The sequence below is a fragment of the Accipiter gentilis genome, chromosome 17, assembly GCF_929443795.1.
Source record: "Accipiter gentilis chromosome 17, bAccGen1.1, whole genome shotgun sequence".
Taxonomy (NCBI): Eukaryota; Metazoa; Chordata; class Aves; order Accipitriformes; family Accipitridae; genus Astur; species Astur gentilis.
The window spans coordinates 6,797,521-6,813,207 of record NC_064896.1 but is presented as its reverse complement, the minus strand read 5'-3'; the positions used below and the strand labels follow the sequence as shown (position 1 = coordinate 6,813,207).

Genomic DNA, 15,687 nt, shown 5'->3' with positions numbered 1-15,687 from the left:
AAATAAATAAATAAAATCCCCGTGTTGGTTTTCTTGAGCAAAAAATAGACATTTTGGGGTAAAAATACCAGTTTAGTGAAAAACCTCTATTTCCATGTGTTCTGTTTATACCCCTAGTAGAGAGATCTCTCGCTGGCATAAGGATCCAGACTTTTTTTACTTAAAACACCCCTTTCTGGTGGAAGGAGATGATTTTGTGTACGCAGGGAAGCGATCTCACCTGGCTCCTCCTGCCCCAGGGATGGAGGGCTTGGCCAGGCCAGATTCAGCCCCGCTGCTGGTCCTCAGGGGCTGCCAGAGCCCCTGTAGAGTAGAGAGGTCACCGGCAGCTGTGCTAACACCAGGCGTGAGGATGTCCCCGTGGCTGGTGACCTCCGCAGTGGCTATGGGGGACATGTCCTGTCACACCCCACCCCCCCCCCACGGGATATGGGGTGGCAGTGAAGTGGAGGCTCAGCCCCAGGGGGAGATGGCTTCTCTCCCATCTCCATCCCAAAGGGCCAGGATGGGGACCAATGTCATACCCAGGCTCCTGGAGGGCAGGGATGCATTATTTGGGATGAGGCTCTGACATCACCATCGCAATGGGTGTTGGGGAAACCAAGGCCTGCCAGGGCTTGATGGCAGCTCTGGGTGCACATCAAAGCACATATCTTCACATTCCCATGAATGAATAACATGACTCCGATTTAATTTCCTTCTAATATTTCCTCTGTAGTTTTGGTCGTCAGGTTTTTTTCCTGGAAAAAAGAAAAAAAAAAAGCCAAGGGTTGTGGGGTCTGGAGGGTGGTAGGTTATGAGCGGAGCCAAAGACAAAATGTTGGGCTTGTTTCCCACCTGCTCACAAATGAAGTTATCTCCTTGCCTTCTAGGGAAGTGCCTTGACATGCTATATTGACCTTTTTTAATCTAAAATTGATTCCTCACGAAACTCCACCTGGTGAAGAGCCAGGCAGGATCTCAGCTCTATTGTATTGGTTTTCATAATTGTACATCAGGGTGATTTGCCTTTCTTTGGTATTTTTTGGAGCTGATGGGGAGAGTTGAACTGAGCAGATTTGCCCGGCCATTGCCAAGGAGATGCTATGGGGCAGTTGGGTCCTCATCTTTTTTTGACCCATGGGGTGAAACCAGTCCCTCTGGTCCAAGTTTCTGCTGTGCTCAAACCCTAGAGGAACCCACAAGCTTGATCCTGGAGATGGGTCTGGTTGCCCTGCCTTATGCACCCAGATAACCCCTAGGAGCCTGGGACACCTCTCCCCATGGGATGAGGGTGCTGGGACCTCTCTCAGGCTCTTGGTGAGGACCTGGAGATGATGGAGCCAGCAACACTGGGGTGATGGAGTCAAGCCCACAGTGGGGGTGTCACAAGGAGGCCAGGTCCACGGGTGGGATCCTCGGCAGCCTGCACGGCGAGGCGTGGGCGTACGCAGGGCTGGTGGAGGTTGCAGCTCACTGTGCACTCACTTAACCAGCCTGAGATAGTGTGGAATAAACGCAGAGGTCCCTGTGTTTCAAACACCCACTGTCTCAGTCTGGGTTCAACCACCTGTCCCAGGACCCCTGGTTAAGAGGATTGCTTGTTGAACCCACTGCATTTTTGCAGCATGGTTTTTGCATTCATGGAAGCGTTTGCTGCAAAGCCCCGTCCTTCAGCCATGCGCGGGCCTCCCGAAACACTCCTGGGAGCAAAGAACAGCTGGGAGGGAGAGAAATTCCCACCACGGAGCATGAAGGAAAAGCTCCAGGTGTGGTAGGTGCTGTAGGTTGGTCCCAGCAGTGTATGGGGACATGTGGTCTGGCTGGGCCCCTGCAAGCTTGGATGGGCCAGGTTAGACCACGGCCAGACCGACACTTGCACACAAACGCATCTGTAATGTTGCAGCCCGTGGGATCCCCTGCAGAGCTGCTCTGACACCTAAGAGCGTGTGGGGCTTGTTTAGGAGATGCTTCCTTATAAAAATCAGGACTGAAGATTAAGAAATCATAGAACTGAAAAGCAGTGAACTCTTCCCAAGTCCTTCTGCTGGGTGGCATTTCAGAAGGTTTCTAAACCACCGGAAAAGCAGCATCCCAGTGATTCCTTGGCAGATGTGCACTCTCCAGTCCCCCTGAAGGTGTGCTATGAAAAAAGAACAAAGGCGAGCTGGGTGGGTGGCGGTTAAGGGCCATACCCTGCCAGCTCTGCCTGCACCCATCTCCTTGTCCAGACCTGCTGGATTTGAGCCTGCGAGCCCTCCAGGAGCAGAGACCCAAAGCCGGATGGCTGGGTGTTCTCTTGCCTCCTGCCAGCGGTCGCTCCCGGCTCTGGAGCCGCGTGTGCTGGGCTGTGTGTGGAGCAGGGCTCTGCAGGGGCATCTTGGGGGCTTTCCTCCCAGGGCTGGGCCATCTGTGCTCCCTGCAAGCCCAGCTGCTGCCCTGGCAGGGCCACCCCAGGGACGCCCCCAGAGGAGGTGGCTGCGAGGTCCCTGTGCTGCGGGTCCAGGCAACACCCAAGGGCCGCAGGACCGAAGGAAGGGGGAGGGCAGCAGCTCACCAGCCCTTTGCATTTGCAAACCGCCGGGATTTAACCCAGCCCCACCTGGCTCCGGAGGGGGAAGAAAGAAAAAAAAAAAAATAAAAATCTGCGATTAAAAAGACAAGCACTGACGATAACGAAAGGCGGGCGCGACCAGCAACCGCGCCTGCCGCCGGCTGCGACGCGGGGGCCGCGCTGCCCCGCGCCCCCGGAAGCCGCCAAGGGCTCGGCGCGGCTCCGGCGTGCCCGGCCTCGCCTCCCCCCTGCCCGGCCGCGCCGCCCGCCGGGCCCCGCCGGGAGCGCGTCTCGCCTTGTTCCGGCGGCCGCGGCCCGCCCTGCCCGGCGCGCCCCCGACCCCACCCGCCGCCTCCTCCCCGCCCGCCCCCGGGGCGCGGAGCGCGGCTGTGCGGGAGAGACAATAGAGGGGCCGGGCGGGCTCCGCGCAAACCTGCGCGCCCCGGGGATGGATGGCGAGGTGTGCGCGGCCCCGGGGTCCCTGCACCGGGGGATGGGGCTGTAGCGGGCTCGGGGGGAGCGGGGCTTGGAGGGGGGGGGAAGGCGGAGAAGGGGGGCGATGCCCCTTTCTGAGCCCAGCCCGCCTCTGTGCTAACCTGGCAGGATGCGGGAGACGGCAGGGCTGCTGTGAAGAAAGTACCGGGGCTGGCCGGAGGCTGGAGAGCGGGACATGTTGCTGGTGCCCCCCTGATGCTCCCCGGGTGGCGGCTCTGCTGGCGAAGGGGAGGCTGGTGAGGAGCTGGAGGACGGCGACGCGAGGCCACGGTGGGGGAAATCCGAGGCTCCGGCTGGGAAACCATGGGGAGATGCAATGGGAGATGTACGCTGGTCGGATTCTGCTGCCTGCAGCTGGTAAGGCGAGGGGCCGTCCGCGCTCATCAGCATGCCGGGTTGTGCTTTGTGCGAAATGTTGGCTGTCACCGCTACCCACTCTGTCTCGGCGGTGACCTTGCTTGGGGATGCTTCGCTGCCACCCAAAAAAAAAAAAAAAAAAAAAAAAAAACAAAAGAAAAGAAAAAGAAAAAATAATAATCCAGGAGGACCAAATGCCACCCTCGTCCCCAACCTCAATCCAGCGCTGGCTGGAGTTGAGGCTGGGGAGATGGATGCCAACCAGTTCCCTGTGCTGTCAGCGCCTGGGGATGCGTCTCCAGCAGGTGTGAGCTTTGTTCCCAACTGCAGTCTCTTCCCTCCGAGTTCGCTCCCACTGGTGGTCTCCCATCCTGGTGACTCCAAGGATGTTTCTTGGGGTGCTGGTCCCCTGAGTCGGGGCAAGAGGGAAACTTGGAGCCGCTGCCAGCACTTTGTAAACTCTCCTGCTTTCGAGCGGGACCGTCTGCCCATGGCCGGGGGACGCTGGGATGTTGCGGGCAGAGAGAAGGGAGAGGTTTAATTTTAATAGGATTGTCGGTCTTCGTAATAATTAGTTGCCACGCTTGCCGCCGCCTCTGAATCAATCTTCATCAGGCTGCTGACAGAGGAGCAGGCGAAGGGAGCGCGTGGGGTATTCGGGGGGTTTTCAGCTAAAACCAGTGCCAATGAGGTTGCGATTAATTATCCCGGCTGGGTGGTTCGTTAACAGGGAATCAGCATCTTCCAACTTGCCCCTACGGCTATACCGGGGCTTGTCGCGGCGAGCAAAATGAGGGGGGGATTGCCGAAACGCGTGGCGGTCAGCCCGTGATGTCCCCGGGGATCGGGGGGGGTGATGGGGTGGATGGAGGCAGTGATGGAAACGGGCTCCGGATCTGCTCTGGAGATGATGGTGGCATCCTGCTGACAGGCACTTTCTTCCCGGCGTTGCTCTTGTTCATTCTCCATCCTTCGGAAGGCAGCGAGTGGGGAGGGGTCCCTACCTTTGGATAGAGGGGGGGGGACCAGGCTTCCCTGAGGGGGACGCAAGAAGCTTCGAAGCCAGTCCTGGACCCCGGGGAGTGGAGCCACGGTGGGCTTATCCCTGGGCTGAAGTCCCGCCGTCCCCAGTGGGAATGGCCTCTCGTGTCCCCAGCTGTGCGCCCGGTTCGGTCTGTAAAGTCTTGCTTTGCGTTTCGCTCACCTTCCCCCTTATTCAGAATAAATCTGGCGGGTGTTTTTTGGGTGTGTGGGAGTTTCCTGGCCTTCGGTCACTTTTTTTTTACCACTCAGCTCCCAAACAGGTTTGTTGGCATTTATTCCCTGAGATATCTCAGATCCAAGAGATTTTAATCTATTTATTTTAGGGGAAGAACTGAATCGGCGCGAGCTCCCGGGCTGGGAGAGCAGCTCCTGCTCACACCCGGAGAAACTTTGCGCTGCAGATTGAAGTCAGGCTTTCCTCTCCACCCCTCACCCTGTGTGTCCTGGTGCTGCTGGCTTCCCCAAAGGCTTGGCTCCAAAATTGTCCACCCCAGGCTCACCCCGTACTCCAGCTTATCCCCTTCCAGCCTGCGGGATGCTCTCCCAAGCTCCTTCCCAGCTCCAGAGGCAGCAGCATGCATCCTGCCAGCCATGGGGAGATGTCCCCCACCCCCAGTACCCCATCCTGCAGCGGTGGCACCCACACCGCCCCACGGGGAAAAGGTGCCACTGGGTGCCCTGCCCGGGGTGGGGAGGGTCTGGGTGCCCACCCACAGCCCTGGCCTGAGCCAACCCCAGGGCAGTGGAGGTGGTGGGTGCCATCAGGGTGTCCCCTTGGGTGATCGAGGCCAATATTCATCCCCGAGGTGGCATGGCCGGGGTGCGTGGACCAGGTGGTGCTGAGGTTTGGGAGGGGACGATGGGGAGCAGGGATGACGCCTGACCCCAGCTCTGCTCCTCTGCTCTGCTTCAACTGCTCTGTGCCACCCCCAACATGGGGATGGCACCACACGGAATGTGTTCCCCCGTCCAGGTAGCCCTGACGCCTGTTCTGGGTCCTCTGTACTACGGGGGCAGGGGCTGACAGCCGTGCTCCCAGTGCCCCCAGCTGCTGGGGCTGGGGTTGGACTGGTGTGTGCTGGGACTGCCCGGGAAGCCGTGCTCCATTGCTGCAGGGTCAGCTTGTGCCAACAGCGAGGCTACCCAGCGAGCATGCTGGCTTCCTAAACCTCACCAGCTAGCCTGTGCCTCAGTTTCCCTTAAACAAAGCAGCGTGGGTGAGATGCAGCCTGCCCTGGGGTGATGGACCATCTCCGGCTGGTCCTCGCTACCAGGCCACCTACCTGCAGGCACCTTCCTGTGGCTGCCCGGGTGCCGCTGTGACCCTGCGGGCACCTTCTCACGTCCCCGTTGGTTCCCCAATATTTGCAACCTGGTCCCTGGGGGATGAGCCCCTGGTCCCTTGTCCCCCCTGGACGTGGAGGATGCTTGTGGTGGCTGCAGGGTGCCAGGGTGCTGCTGGCACCCACTGGGTACAAGGTCCACATGCAAGGTCCCCCATGCTGGGGTGGGATAAGGCAGGTCTGGAGAGGCAATTCGCCCTGCCCAGTGCGGGCAGAGCCCTGCCTGCTCCACCCCATGCAGCCCAGACCTCGGGGCAGTAGTTACACCTGAACCAGTTTGGGAAACTGTTTTTTAGGTCATGGCTTGATGGGGGAGCCCGGGCAGCCCCTCTGGAGCATCCAAATATCCTACATGCTCCTTCGCTGCCCCTCGGCCAGGTGATACTGCAAGCACTGGGTGTCTCCATTCCTAGGGGACAAGCAGCACCTTCCAGATTTTGCTTCCATTTATGTTTTTTTCTCTGGAAAAACCCCAGGGATCCACTTGTTAGGTACTCACTGGCTCTGCCCCACCTTGAGAGGGGCTGCCAGGAGATATTTATGCTGATGAGGTGGGATGAAATAAAAATTCTCAGGTTTTTGCTGGTCCTCCCCATCATCTGGGAGACTGAATAACTGGCTGGGGGTTTGTGGTGGCTTAGTAAACCTTTCTTGGGCATGCCCATTGTTGTTGGGAGGACCTATCTTTTCTATATGCAAAGGCAAGAGCCGCTGAGGTGGTTGGGTGGAAAATGAACATGGAGGTGATGCTGCCCTGCTTGCCACTGCCAGCACAGGCACAGGGGCGTGAGAGCCACAAGCCGTGACTCTTGTTAACTCTGAAGCCTAGTGGTGTCAGCTGCAGTTTGGGACAGCTGCACTGCTGCGGGGGGGTGGTGGGGGTGGTGTACCCAACCTTAGCGGCAGTGATACGGGATATCGGGATGTGGATTGCTGGAAGTTGAGGTCTGGCTGGATCTGACCAGCTGCTGTCACATGCCCCTTGGCCATCCCGTTCTGTAACCTGGGGCTCAGGCGCTAGTGCAGGGCAGGCTTGCTTGAGTGGGCTCCTTCTCTATCCTGAAGTGGTGACTCCATTGCCTCACCCTGCAGCGTGGGGCTTATTGGGGGGTAGGATACAGGTCCAGCCCCAGAGCTGGGTGGGGACAGGAGATGCTCAGCATTCCTACCTCTGCCTGGCAGAGCTCGGCATTGCTCTGAACCAGGGTTTCATTTCCTTCTTTGTTTCTCTGCTTCTCCTTTAATTGGCTGGAAAAGCAAAGCTCAGTTGGCACCTCCCGCCCCACTGAGCCTGCCGAAGCCTGCCAGGCTGACGTCGGGCAGTGCCATGCCATGCCATGCCATGCTGTACCATGCTACGTTGGCACTGGCATCCTTCCCCCTGCAGCCTCCTGGGGTCGGGGTGCAGGGAGAGGGGCCATGGGTCCATCCCATTCCACCTGCCCGTGCTGTGGGGTTCACACCGAGAGCCTCCAGGATGCAACCTCCCATCACCGAGCCTGGAGAAGGAGCTAACAGGGTTGGCTTAATGAAGGATGGGCAAAGGGAGAGGATGGTCCCATCCCCTGCATCCCTCAACCACCCACCAGCCCTGTGTGACATCCTCTTCCCCAGCGGTACCACGCTGCACCCTCAGGAGCCTCATGGCCCTGCTGTCCCCTGCCAGCCACATCACCCCTCCTGCCCTCATTTGCCCATTTTTGGCCACCAACCCTCTGGCTCCAGCACCTGCAAGAGTCAGCCACCTCTGACATCTGCCAGCATCTTTTGTCCTCACGCAGTTCCCATCGTGCCCGATCCGCAGCACGAGGACAGCGGGGCCAGAGCTGCCCCTGGCCACCTTCCCACCGCCAGGGAAGGGGGAAAGGAGCCCAGGCTGAACTCTGGATGGGGTTTTTCAATTACACAATTAAATGCACAATTAGGTATAATTACCAGTGCTCAGAAGGTGCGACTGTTCATAATAGGCATGTAATCTACTGCAGTCACTGTTTGTACTGCTCGGCTCCGCTCCCTAATGATTATGGAAAGCTTTCACATTTGCATGGTTGCCATGGAAATGGGGGGGCTGACGGAGACATCAGGGATGGCGAGCCCCTCATTTCCCCGCACCCCATCTCCGCGGGATGGGACACGATGGGTGCGGCGATGCCTCCGCGCCTGGGGATGCTGTGGGGCGGTGGTTGCTGGTGGGGAGGAATGGGGATGCTCTGGGGATGGGCAGCCTTGAGGATCCAGAGATAGCCCCAAGGTGGGAACTGCATGTGTTAGAGGCATGAAAAACCCCAACCCACCTTGTCACCTCCCCAGGTGACCACTCCAAGAGGCACAGGAGGGACCACGGGTACGGGTGGCTGTGGAGAAGCATGCCAGCCTGGCGAGACCTCCGCGTGGATGTGCATCCTTCGGCGCATCCGCATTATTCACAGGCAGAGCTTTGCTTGACAGGCCGCTATAAAGGTTTATTGGTGCACGTTTGGGAAGGCAGAGCGTTACAGCTCGCAATTAAAACCGCGATTAAAGTGCAGTACGTCTAAATTTGCAGGACCAGCTAATGTGCACCCAAGAGTATTAACAAGACCGGTTGAAGAACTCTCTAAATCATTCATGCCAGTTTGTAACAGAGCTGGGAGCAATGGGGACTGGAAAATAAATGTCTCGGAGGGCTGGGTTGTAGAGAAAGTAAAGAGGATGAGCCAGAAAACAGCCTAGCCCAACACCGAAGCCGTGAGAGCATGGGAAGGAAAGGTTGATGCACGATGTGATCAGCAAAGCCTAAAAGCCAGTGGCCTAATTGATGTCTGGGAAAATGAATCTCGTCCAGCCAAACTTGATCTTGTTTCTTATTGAGCTCGCAAGTTTGGCTGCTGAAAGGGACTGAGCTGCCATAATAGTGTTTAGATGCCGATAAGCAATTTGATTTAATCCCAGGTGGCTTTCTGTTAGGAAAAAAATTAGCGCTATAAAAAATCAATGATGCTCGTTTCAGTAATAGAAAGAAAGAAGAGAAGGAATAAAATCATCACAGGAGAAAACGTGTGGACCAATGGGAGGATGGTGAGCATCGCCTGGCACAGGGCGAGTCAGAGACAGGCCCCCCGGTACCGCATCCCTACCAGCCTGTGGGGCAGCTGGGTCTCCCATCCCAAAATATGTCACCAAGACATCAGGAGGGGATCGGGAAGAGAGATCTGAGGTTGGAAGATGTGGCAAAGCGGCCTCTTGAGAAGCTCAGTCTCTGTGTCTGGTCCGAGGGAAGACGGGGAGGTGGAAGAGATTCCAAGTACCAACAGTCCTTAACCCAGGAGAAATAAGGCAAAGAGAGTGGGTTGGGGGCAGAAAAGCGGCTTTTTGCCCTGAAGGTGATTAACCACAGCAAGAAATTACCTCTGGGTGTGACGGCTTTTCCCCGCTGCCTTTGGCCAGCGCTTGCCCCGGGCTTGGTGCTGGCAGTTGACTCCATCCATCCGTGGGGGATGCAGGGGACTGCAGGGACGTCCCCGCGCCGGTGACAAGTGGTCATGCTTGGGAGGTGCCGAGTGCCCTGGGTTGTGTATCGGCAGTGAACCGGTTGGTTTTGCTGTGGGAACTCGCTGCTCGTGGATCGATGAACATCTCGGCCAAGCTCCTTGCGGCTTTATTTGTTTGCAGACTTGGAGCCCCGAGGGATGCTCTCCCCCAGCCCGACAGCTCCCACCACTCTGTCCCCCTGCAATGGAGCTGTCGGCTCCTCTCCCCCCGGTTTATCTGGAGAGAAAGCACAGGGAGGACCTGGAGGGGCTGAATAACTGAGCAGGGAGAGGGATTCAAACAGTTCAAAACTCATTGTGGAGAAATTAATTTCCTGATGGGAAACCCACATCCCTTTCTGGGACTTGGACCCAGTGCTAAGCCCGTGGTGCTGCCAGTGCTGCACTGATCCTGCTTCACCCACAAATGTCGATACAGCGCTGGTTACGGCTGTTGGGAGGATGCTGGGTGCAGGCACTGGGGTACCAGCATCCTCCCAGCCTTGCGCTGATGCTCTGGGGCTGGAAAACGGCTTTGTAACCCAGCAGCCATTGCACATCACCCCAGGGAGTGGGGTCCTGCCAGCATCACCTCCCTCCACGGGGCTGGGGACCCCTTGGGATTCTGCAGCCATCGCTGGGTACCGAGGCTTGGATATATACTTATGGAAAGGGGAGAAAATGGCCAGGAGCACACGGCAGGGATGAAAGACCCATGAAACCCTAACGTTCCCATCAAGTCCGGCTGCACGTCTTAACAGCTCCTCCAGCACCGGCCAGTGAGATGCAGGTTATTATGTATTGATCGCTGCGGCACCTGGCCAAGCTGAGCTGTAGGCAGGCGGCTTCAGACCCCTCTCATCCCGGCGGTCTAGGCTGTATCCCCATTCCTCATCCTCCTGGGATGCCCCAGGATGTCCTTGTCCCCATTGCAGCATGGAGCTGGGAGCAGTTTTTGGCTGGAAGTGATGGGAGCACTGGGGGTTGAGTGGGGAGAAAATACTCTGCCTGAATCCCAGGGGGATGCTCAGAAGGGCAGAGCAGCTCAGGGTGGGCCCCTTGGCATCTTTTTTTTTCTTCCCCTCATTTGAAAGCAGCTCTTTATTTCAATTTTCAAAATATGTACGTAACGGCCTGGAAAACTGGAAAGGCAAAGTTGGCAGACAGCAGCCCCCGTCATATTTAAACAGGACATTAAACCCCGAGTGGTTTATTAATAAGATTAATAACAGCTCCCATGTGCTTGGCTGGGAAATTTCACCCGTCTTTGGTTTTCACTCTGCGGTAGAAGGAGATTTGGGGGAGAAAAAACCAATTGCCCAAGTGCTGCTTTGCCTGCACCCACATGGGAGCGGCAGGGCAGGATGTGGCCACACCGCAGCCATCCCTCCCACCCTGCCCCAACGGGGGTCCTACGCTGGCACATTTTGCCTTATTTTCCAGTGATTTTTACAGCCAGTTGCCCCTGCACTGGGGCGGGAGGTACCGTGGGGACCCACGTTGGGGTGATGTTTCCCCCTTCCCCATCAGGGATCTGCTGCTGGGAGCCTACAGGCAGCTGGGGGGCTCGGCATGGGTTTTGGTGGGCTTGGCACATCCTGGTGATGCAGGGGGTTTAGGAAGCAGGAGCTTCAAGGGAGGGATACAGGATGTCATGGGGTGGGTTTCGAGGGGTATGTTTGGGCTGCTCTGATGCCCAAAAGCATACACAAGTATTTAGGGGGGCTGTAGGGTGGACCCCATTGGAGGGGGGACCCTACGCAGAAATGCTGGGGGCAGTTTCTGCCCCTGTCACTCCTGTCCCCGCGTGGTCCCACGTGGCCTCCATCGCTTCATGGCTTGAGGCAACACAGGAATCAAGAAAATCCTCCCAACAGTGTTTTGTGAGCCCTGGAGGGGAACGTGGGGTGGGCTGGGGAAGAGGGGTGTCCCACCAGCCCCTGGGGGACCTGAGTAGGTCCCCCAGGAGCACCCATGGCAGCTTGGTCCTGCGTTGGCTGGGGGCCACCTGCTGCCACCCCTCCAGGGGACTGTGGCTGCATGAGGGGGTGCAGGATCAGGCCCGGACCCCTCCCTAGTCAAACATCTCACCCCTGTAGTCCTTAGACAGGGATCGAGGTGTGGGAGCACAGAGCTTTCCAAGGTCTATTCCCCCCCTAAAATCCTTCCCACCACTGTCAGGCCTCCCTTCGCGATCAGGGATCGGCTGCTGGGAGCCCTCAGGGAATCGGGGGGCTCGGCACGGGTGCTGGGGGGCTTGGCATATCCCAGTGATGCCGGGGAGGCCTTAGGAAGCAGGAGCTTCGAGGGAGGGATGCAGGAGGGCATGGGCTGGGTTTGGAGGGGAACATCCCAGAGCTGCTCAGTTGCCCAAAAGCGTGCAAGAAAACATAAGTATCTGGGGGGGTCGGTGAATCCGGCTGCATCCCCCCGGGGCCGGCGGGACCCCCGAGCTGAGCTGGGGGCTGTTTGCAGCCCATGACAGGGACAGTTTGGGAATCACCCAAACTGTGGGAATCACACGCGCACGTGGAAGTTGGTCACCGCGCACGAGTGGTGCCGTGTCCTGGCTCTGAGCCGGCAACGGGGACCTATCCCCTTGGGGGGGATACTGGGGGGGTGGCACTGGAGCATGGTGCAGCCCCTGGCACTGAGCATCCTGTGGGCACCCCGTGGGGCTGGCGGTGACAATGTCACTGCAAAGCCACCGGTGCAGGCTCCCTGCCTGGCTGTGTCCCAGCACACTCGTCATCCTCACTGCCCAGACTGGGACATCTCAGCAGAGGACACGGCCACCGTGCCTGGCCTGTGGATGCAGCCGCACTGTCAGACACAGGGGGGACAACCAGAGGCAGGGCAGGGAGCAAACTGAGGGCTGGCCTGCTGCCTGGCTCTCAGGCTAATTACCTTGATTAGGGTTAATTAGCACTCTGGGTCACTCTGGTCTCTTCCGATAACTGAATCGATAGTGCAGCTCTTTCCCACCACAGGTGCGCAGGGCAGAGCCTGTGTCCTGGGGACACCGGGAGCGTGGCATCAGGGAGCCAGAGAGGAGCTGGTGCAGAGCAGCTCTGCTTCCCTTCGTCTCTTGATGGGGAAGGAAAATGTAAAGACCTTTGGTGGAAGGCATTTGGGAAGCCAAAGGGCTTAGGGTGGTGTGGCTTTGCCTCGGAGACTGTCCCGGTGTGGGGCTCGGGGGTTGCAGGGAGCTGTGGGCATGTCACTGGAGTGGTGCATCTCTGCCTGGTACTTTGTCCCCTGGGCACGCTCGTGCCATCCCGCAGGGACAAAGTCCCAACTAGGAAATGTCCCAGGGAAGAGGAGGGTGCTTGGTGTGAGAGTGGAGGATGCTCCAGCTGGAGTGGAGGATGCTTGAGGTGAGCATGGAGGATACTTGGGGTGGGAGCGGAGGATGCTCCGGGTGAGCATGGAGGATGCTTGGAGTGGGAGTGGAGGATGCTCAGGCAGCACAGTGAGGGATGCTGAGGCTAACAGGACCCCACGGGAAAACCTGTCGGCTCTCTACTTCTGTGCAGTAATGGCTCAGATTAATGGTGGTCCTCAGCTATTGCCTGGAAACGTCAAGCTGAGAGTCCTGAGAGTCCTTGTCCCATCCCCCTCGGGGCTCTCTCCCCCTCCCCCCCATCTTCCCCCTCCTCCTCCTCCTCCACTCCACGGAATGACCAGGAGCTGCGGGAGGCCCGGCAGTGTGGCTGTGCTGGCCGTGGCCGTGAGGTTCAGCCGGGGTTCCCGCTGCCTTGAACTGTGTCCCCCAGCCCTGGGAAGGGACCTGGCACCCACCGTGTGGCTTTGCACAAACCCTTTGCAGGCTCCGATTTGTATTTTCTCTTTTTTTCCCCTGTTTTGGCTCAGGAACCAGCCCTGTCCCCCTTACCCACCCCAGGGCCACGGCGTCCCCATCTGTGCCTCCAGGACCCTCCCTGTCCTGTCCTCTCCTGTCCCCTCCTCTGCCGCCAATTCCAGCCCGTCACCGGCCGGTTGCCAATTCCCCTCGGCAGCTGCCGGGACTCTCAGGCGAAACTGTCCTTTCCTGGCCCCTTTTTGTAGCATCTGGCGTCGTTTTTCCTCAGCTCGGGGAGTGGGGGGACACAGCAGGAGTCCTGTGACGGGCACCAGGGTGGCACAGGGTTGGCATTGTGTCCCCGTGGCGGTGTTGGGGACCGCCGACACGAGGGTGGTGGGGTGGTCGGAGTGCAGCGAGGTTTAGAGGGATCTGGGGATATCTTGTTTGCTCCCCAGGGCTGGAGATGGTACTGGGAGCTTGCTGGAGGGTAGCATCAGTGGTGGCATCCCCCTGGCATGGCAGCACGGCCATTGGGAGCCCTGTGGCCATGGGTACCACAGCCAGGCTCTGGTGGAGACATTGTGGGGACGATGCTGTGGGGCAGGGAGCTCACATGGAGGTCGCAGGGAGTGGGGCCAGTCCCCAAGGGCTGGGTGTCCCCGTGCCCAGCCTGGCCATGCCTCCGTCCCCTCCGGCTCCCAGCTCTGCCACTGCAGCACTGGACACGGTCATGTCCCCTCACTCTTTGCTCCTGGGGGACACCCAGGATATCACCCCCCTTTCCACTGGGAGGGACACAGGGCAGAGCCCAGAGGGACGGGGAAGCACGAGCAGGATCAGTGCCGAGACCTGTTTTATTCCCTCTTGGGAATTCACATCACATCTCTGACTCGGTGGCTCCGAACAAGGATTTCATTTGGCAGCAGCAGGCTGGTATTGTTATGAACCGCTCTTTATTTATGTATTTTTTAATCTTTCCCCCCCCCCCCCCCCCGAAGCTCAACAGTTGTGTGGGTAATGGTGAGTGGAGGCTGGTGTGAGCTGGGGCAGGTCCCCACAGTCCCTTCCAGTGTGGCGGGGAGCATATCCCTGTCCCATACTTGGGGCCACCAACCCTCCTCGGGCTGCATCTCACCAGATTTTAAGGCAGCCCCTCCCAAGACTGCTGCCCATTAAGCCTAGCCTGGATTTGGCCCTGGGCTGCAGGGCTGAGCTCAGAACCAGTGCTGGGCAGGGTGCTGGCAGTGCCTGCGCTTGGTGCTGAGGACGGCTGGTTCGGGAAGCGCAGGCGAGCGATGCTGCAGTAAATTTGGCTTGTCTACCTGGAGCTCCAGTGGGTGTCAGGGGCCATATTTAGGACACACTCACCCATTTTGGGCCAGTTTATGTCCCATTGGGTGCAGGTCCTCCCCATCACCCCATGAGCACTCCCACTCCACCGTCCAGGAGATGGGTGCTGCCCCCAACTTTAGCACCCACAGGGTGCTGCTGCCCCAAACCATTCCCCCCTTTGGGTGCACCTGCAGGAGAGATGAGGATTTCCATCTCAAAATTTGGAGGCAAGACCCAGCCCAGCAGCACCCATGGCCTGGACCCAGGACTGTTGCTCCCACCACCTCCTGGGCTCCCCACATGGGTGCCCTCGTAGGAAATGGGGCTCCAGGGCTTTCCCTGTGTCCCCCTGCTCCATCTTCTCCTCTGCCGTGGGGGATGCTGACCCCACTAATGACCCTGACCCTGCTAATGACACCGCCTCCCACCTCCCAGCAGCCCCAGGCCCTAATTATTTTTAATCAAGCCCTTCCCAAAGAAGGAGCTGCGTGGCGGCTGGGTCGGGGCGGGGGTCCCACGGGGAGGCGGCACTTGCCAGACAAAGCAAACCCAGCCTGAACAAAGGGGCTTGAATTATACATGGGATGGGCTCACCATCCGCCTGGCAATTAGCAGCGCCCTCATTAGTGGGGTTGATGGCGGGGTTGGTGTCCACCACCCACCAGAGGAGAAGATGGAGCAGGGGGACATGGGAAGAGCCCTGGAGCCCCATTTCCTATGGGTGCACCCATATGGGGACCCCAGGAGATAGTGCAAGCATCAGTCCTGTGTCCAGGCCATGAGGGGTCCCACATGGGGACCCCAGGAGTCCCCCCCCAGTCCTGTGTCCAGGCCATGGGTGCTACTGGGCTCATTTTTCCCCAAAAATTTTGGGATGGAAATCATCATCCCTCCTGCGGGTGCACCCAAAAGGGGGGATGGCTTGGGGCAGCACCCTGTGGGTGCTGAATTTGGGGGCAGCACCCATCTCCCAGCCAGCAAAGCCATCCCATGTGGTTATGGGGGGAGAAATGGGGTTTTAGGGGAAATCCCAGTTTCACCAATGTCCAGCTGGCCTCGATGACAGTGGGATGGGCTCACAGCCCTGTTGGATGCAGGGGACTGATGACTGTGCCAGCCCCACTGCAGGGTTTGGGATGCTTGAGGTGGCATCATCCTCCCCACTCAGCCGTGGTGTTGTCACCCATCACAACATCCCAGTGTCATGCCTTGTCATTAAAGAATGCGGCCAAGTGGAGCGGGAAGGCTCCAGGGCGGGCGCTGGGAGGG

The 15,687-nt window shown here is 58.6% G+C and overlaps 1 protein-coding gene across 4 annotated transcripts in view; it reads left to right on the top strand.

Annotated features, from left to right (window-relative positions):
- Positions 1 to 2,874: 2,874 nt before the first annotated feature.
- The window catches only part of NKAIN1 (sodium/potassium transporting ATPase interacting 1), a 37,824-nt gene continuing 25,011 nt past the window's right edge, over positions 2,875 to 15,687 (top strand). For 2 of the 4 annotated variants that reach the window (XM_049821125.1, XM_049821123.1), the window contains exons 1-2: positions 2,875 to 2,993; positions 3,137 to 3,385. In XM_049821125.1, the coding sequence (XP_049677082.1) occupies positions 3,332 to 3,385 (54 nt within the window). In that variant the 5' untranslated portion in view covers positions 2,875 to 2,993; positions 3,137 to 3,331. Of the gene's footprint in view, positions 2,994 to 3,091; positions 3,386 to 4,752; positions 4,837 to 15,687 lie in introns of those variants that run through there. The other 2 variants (XM_049821126.1, XM_049821124.1) reach the window with 2 other exon arrangements.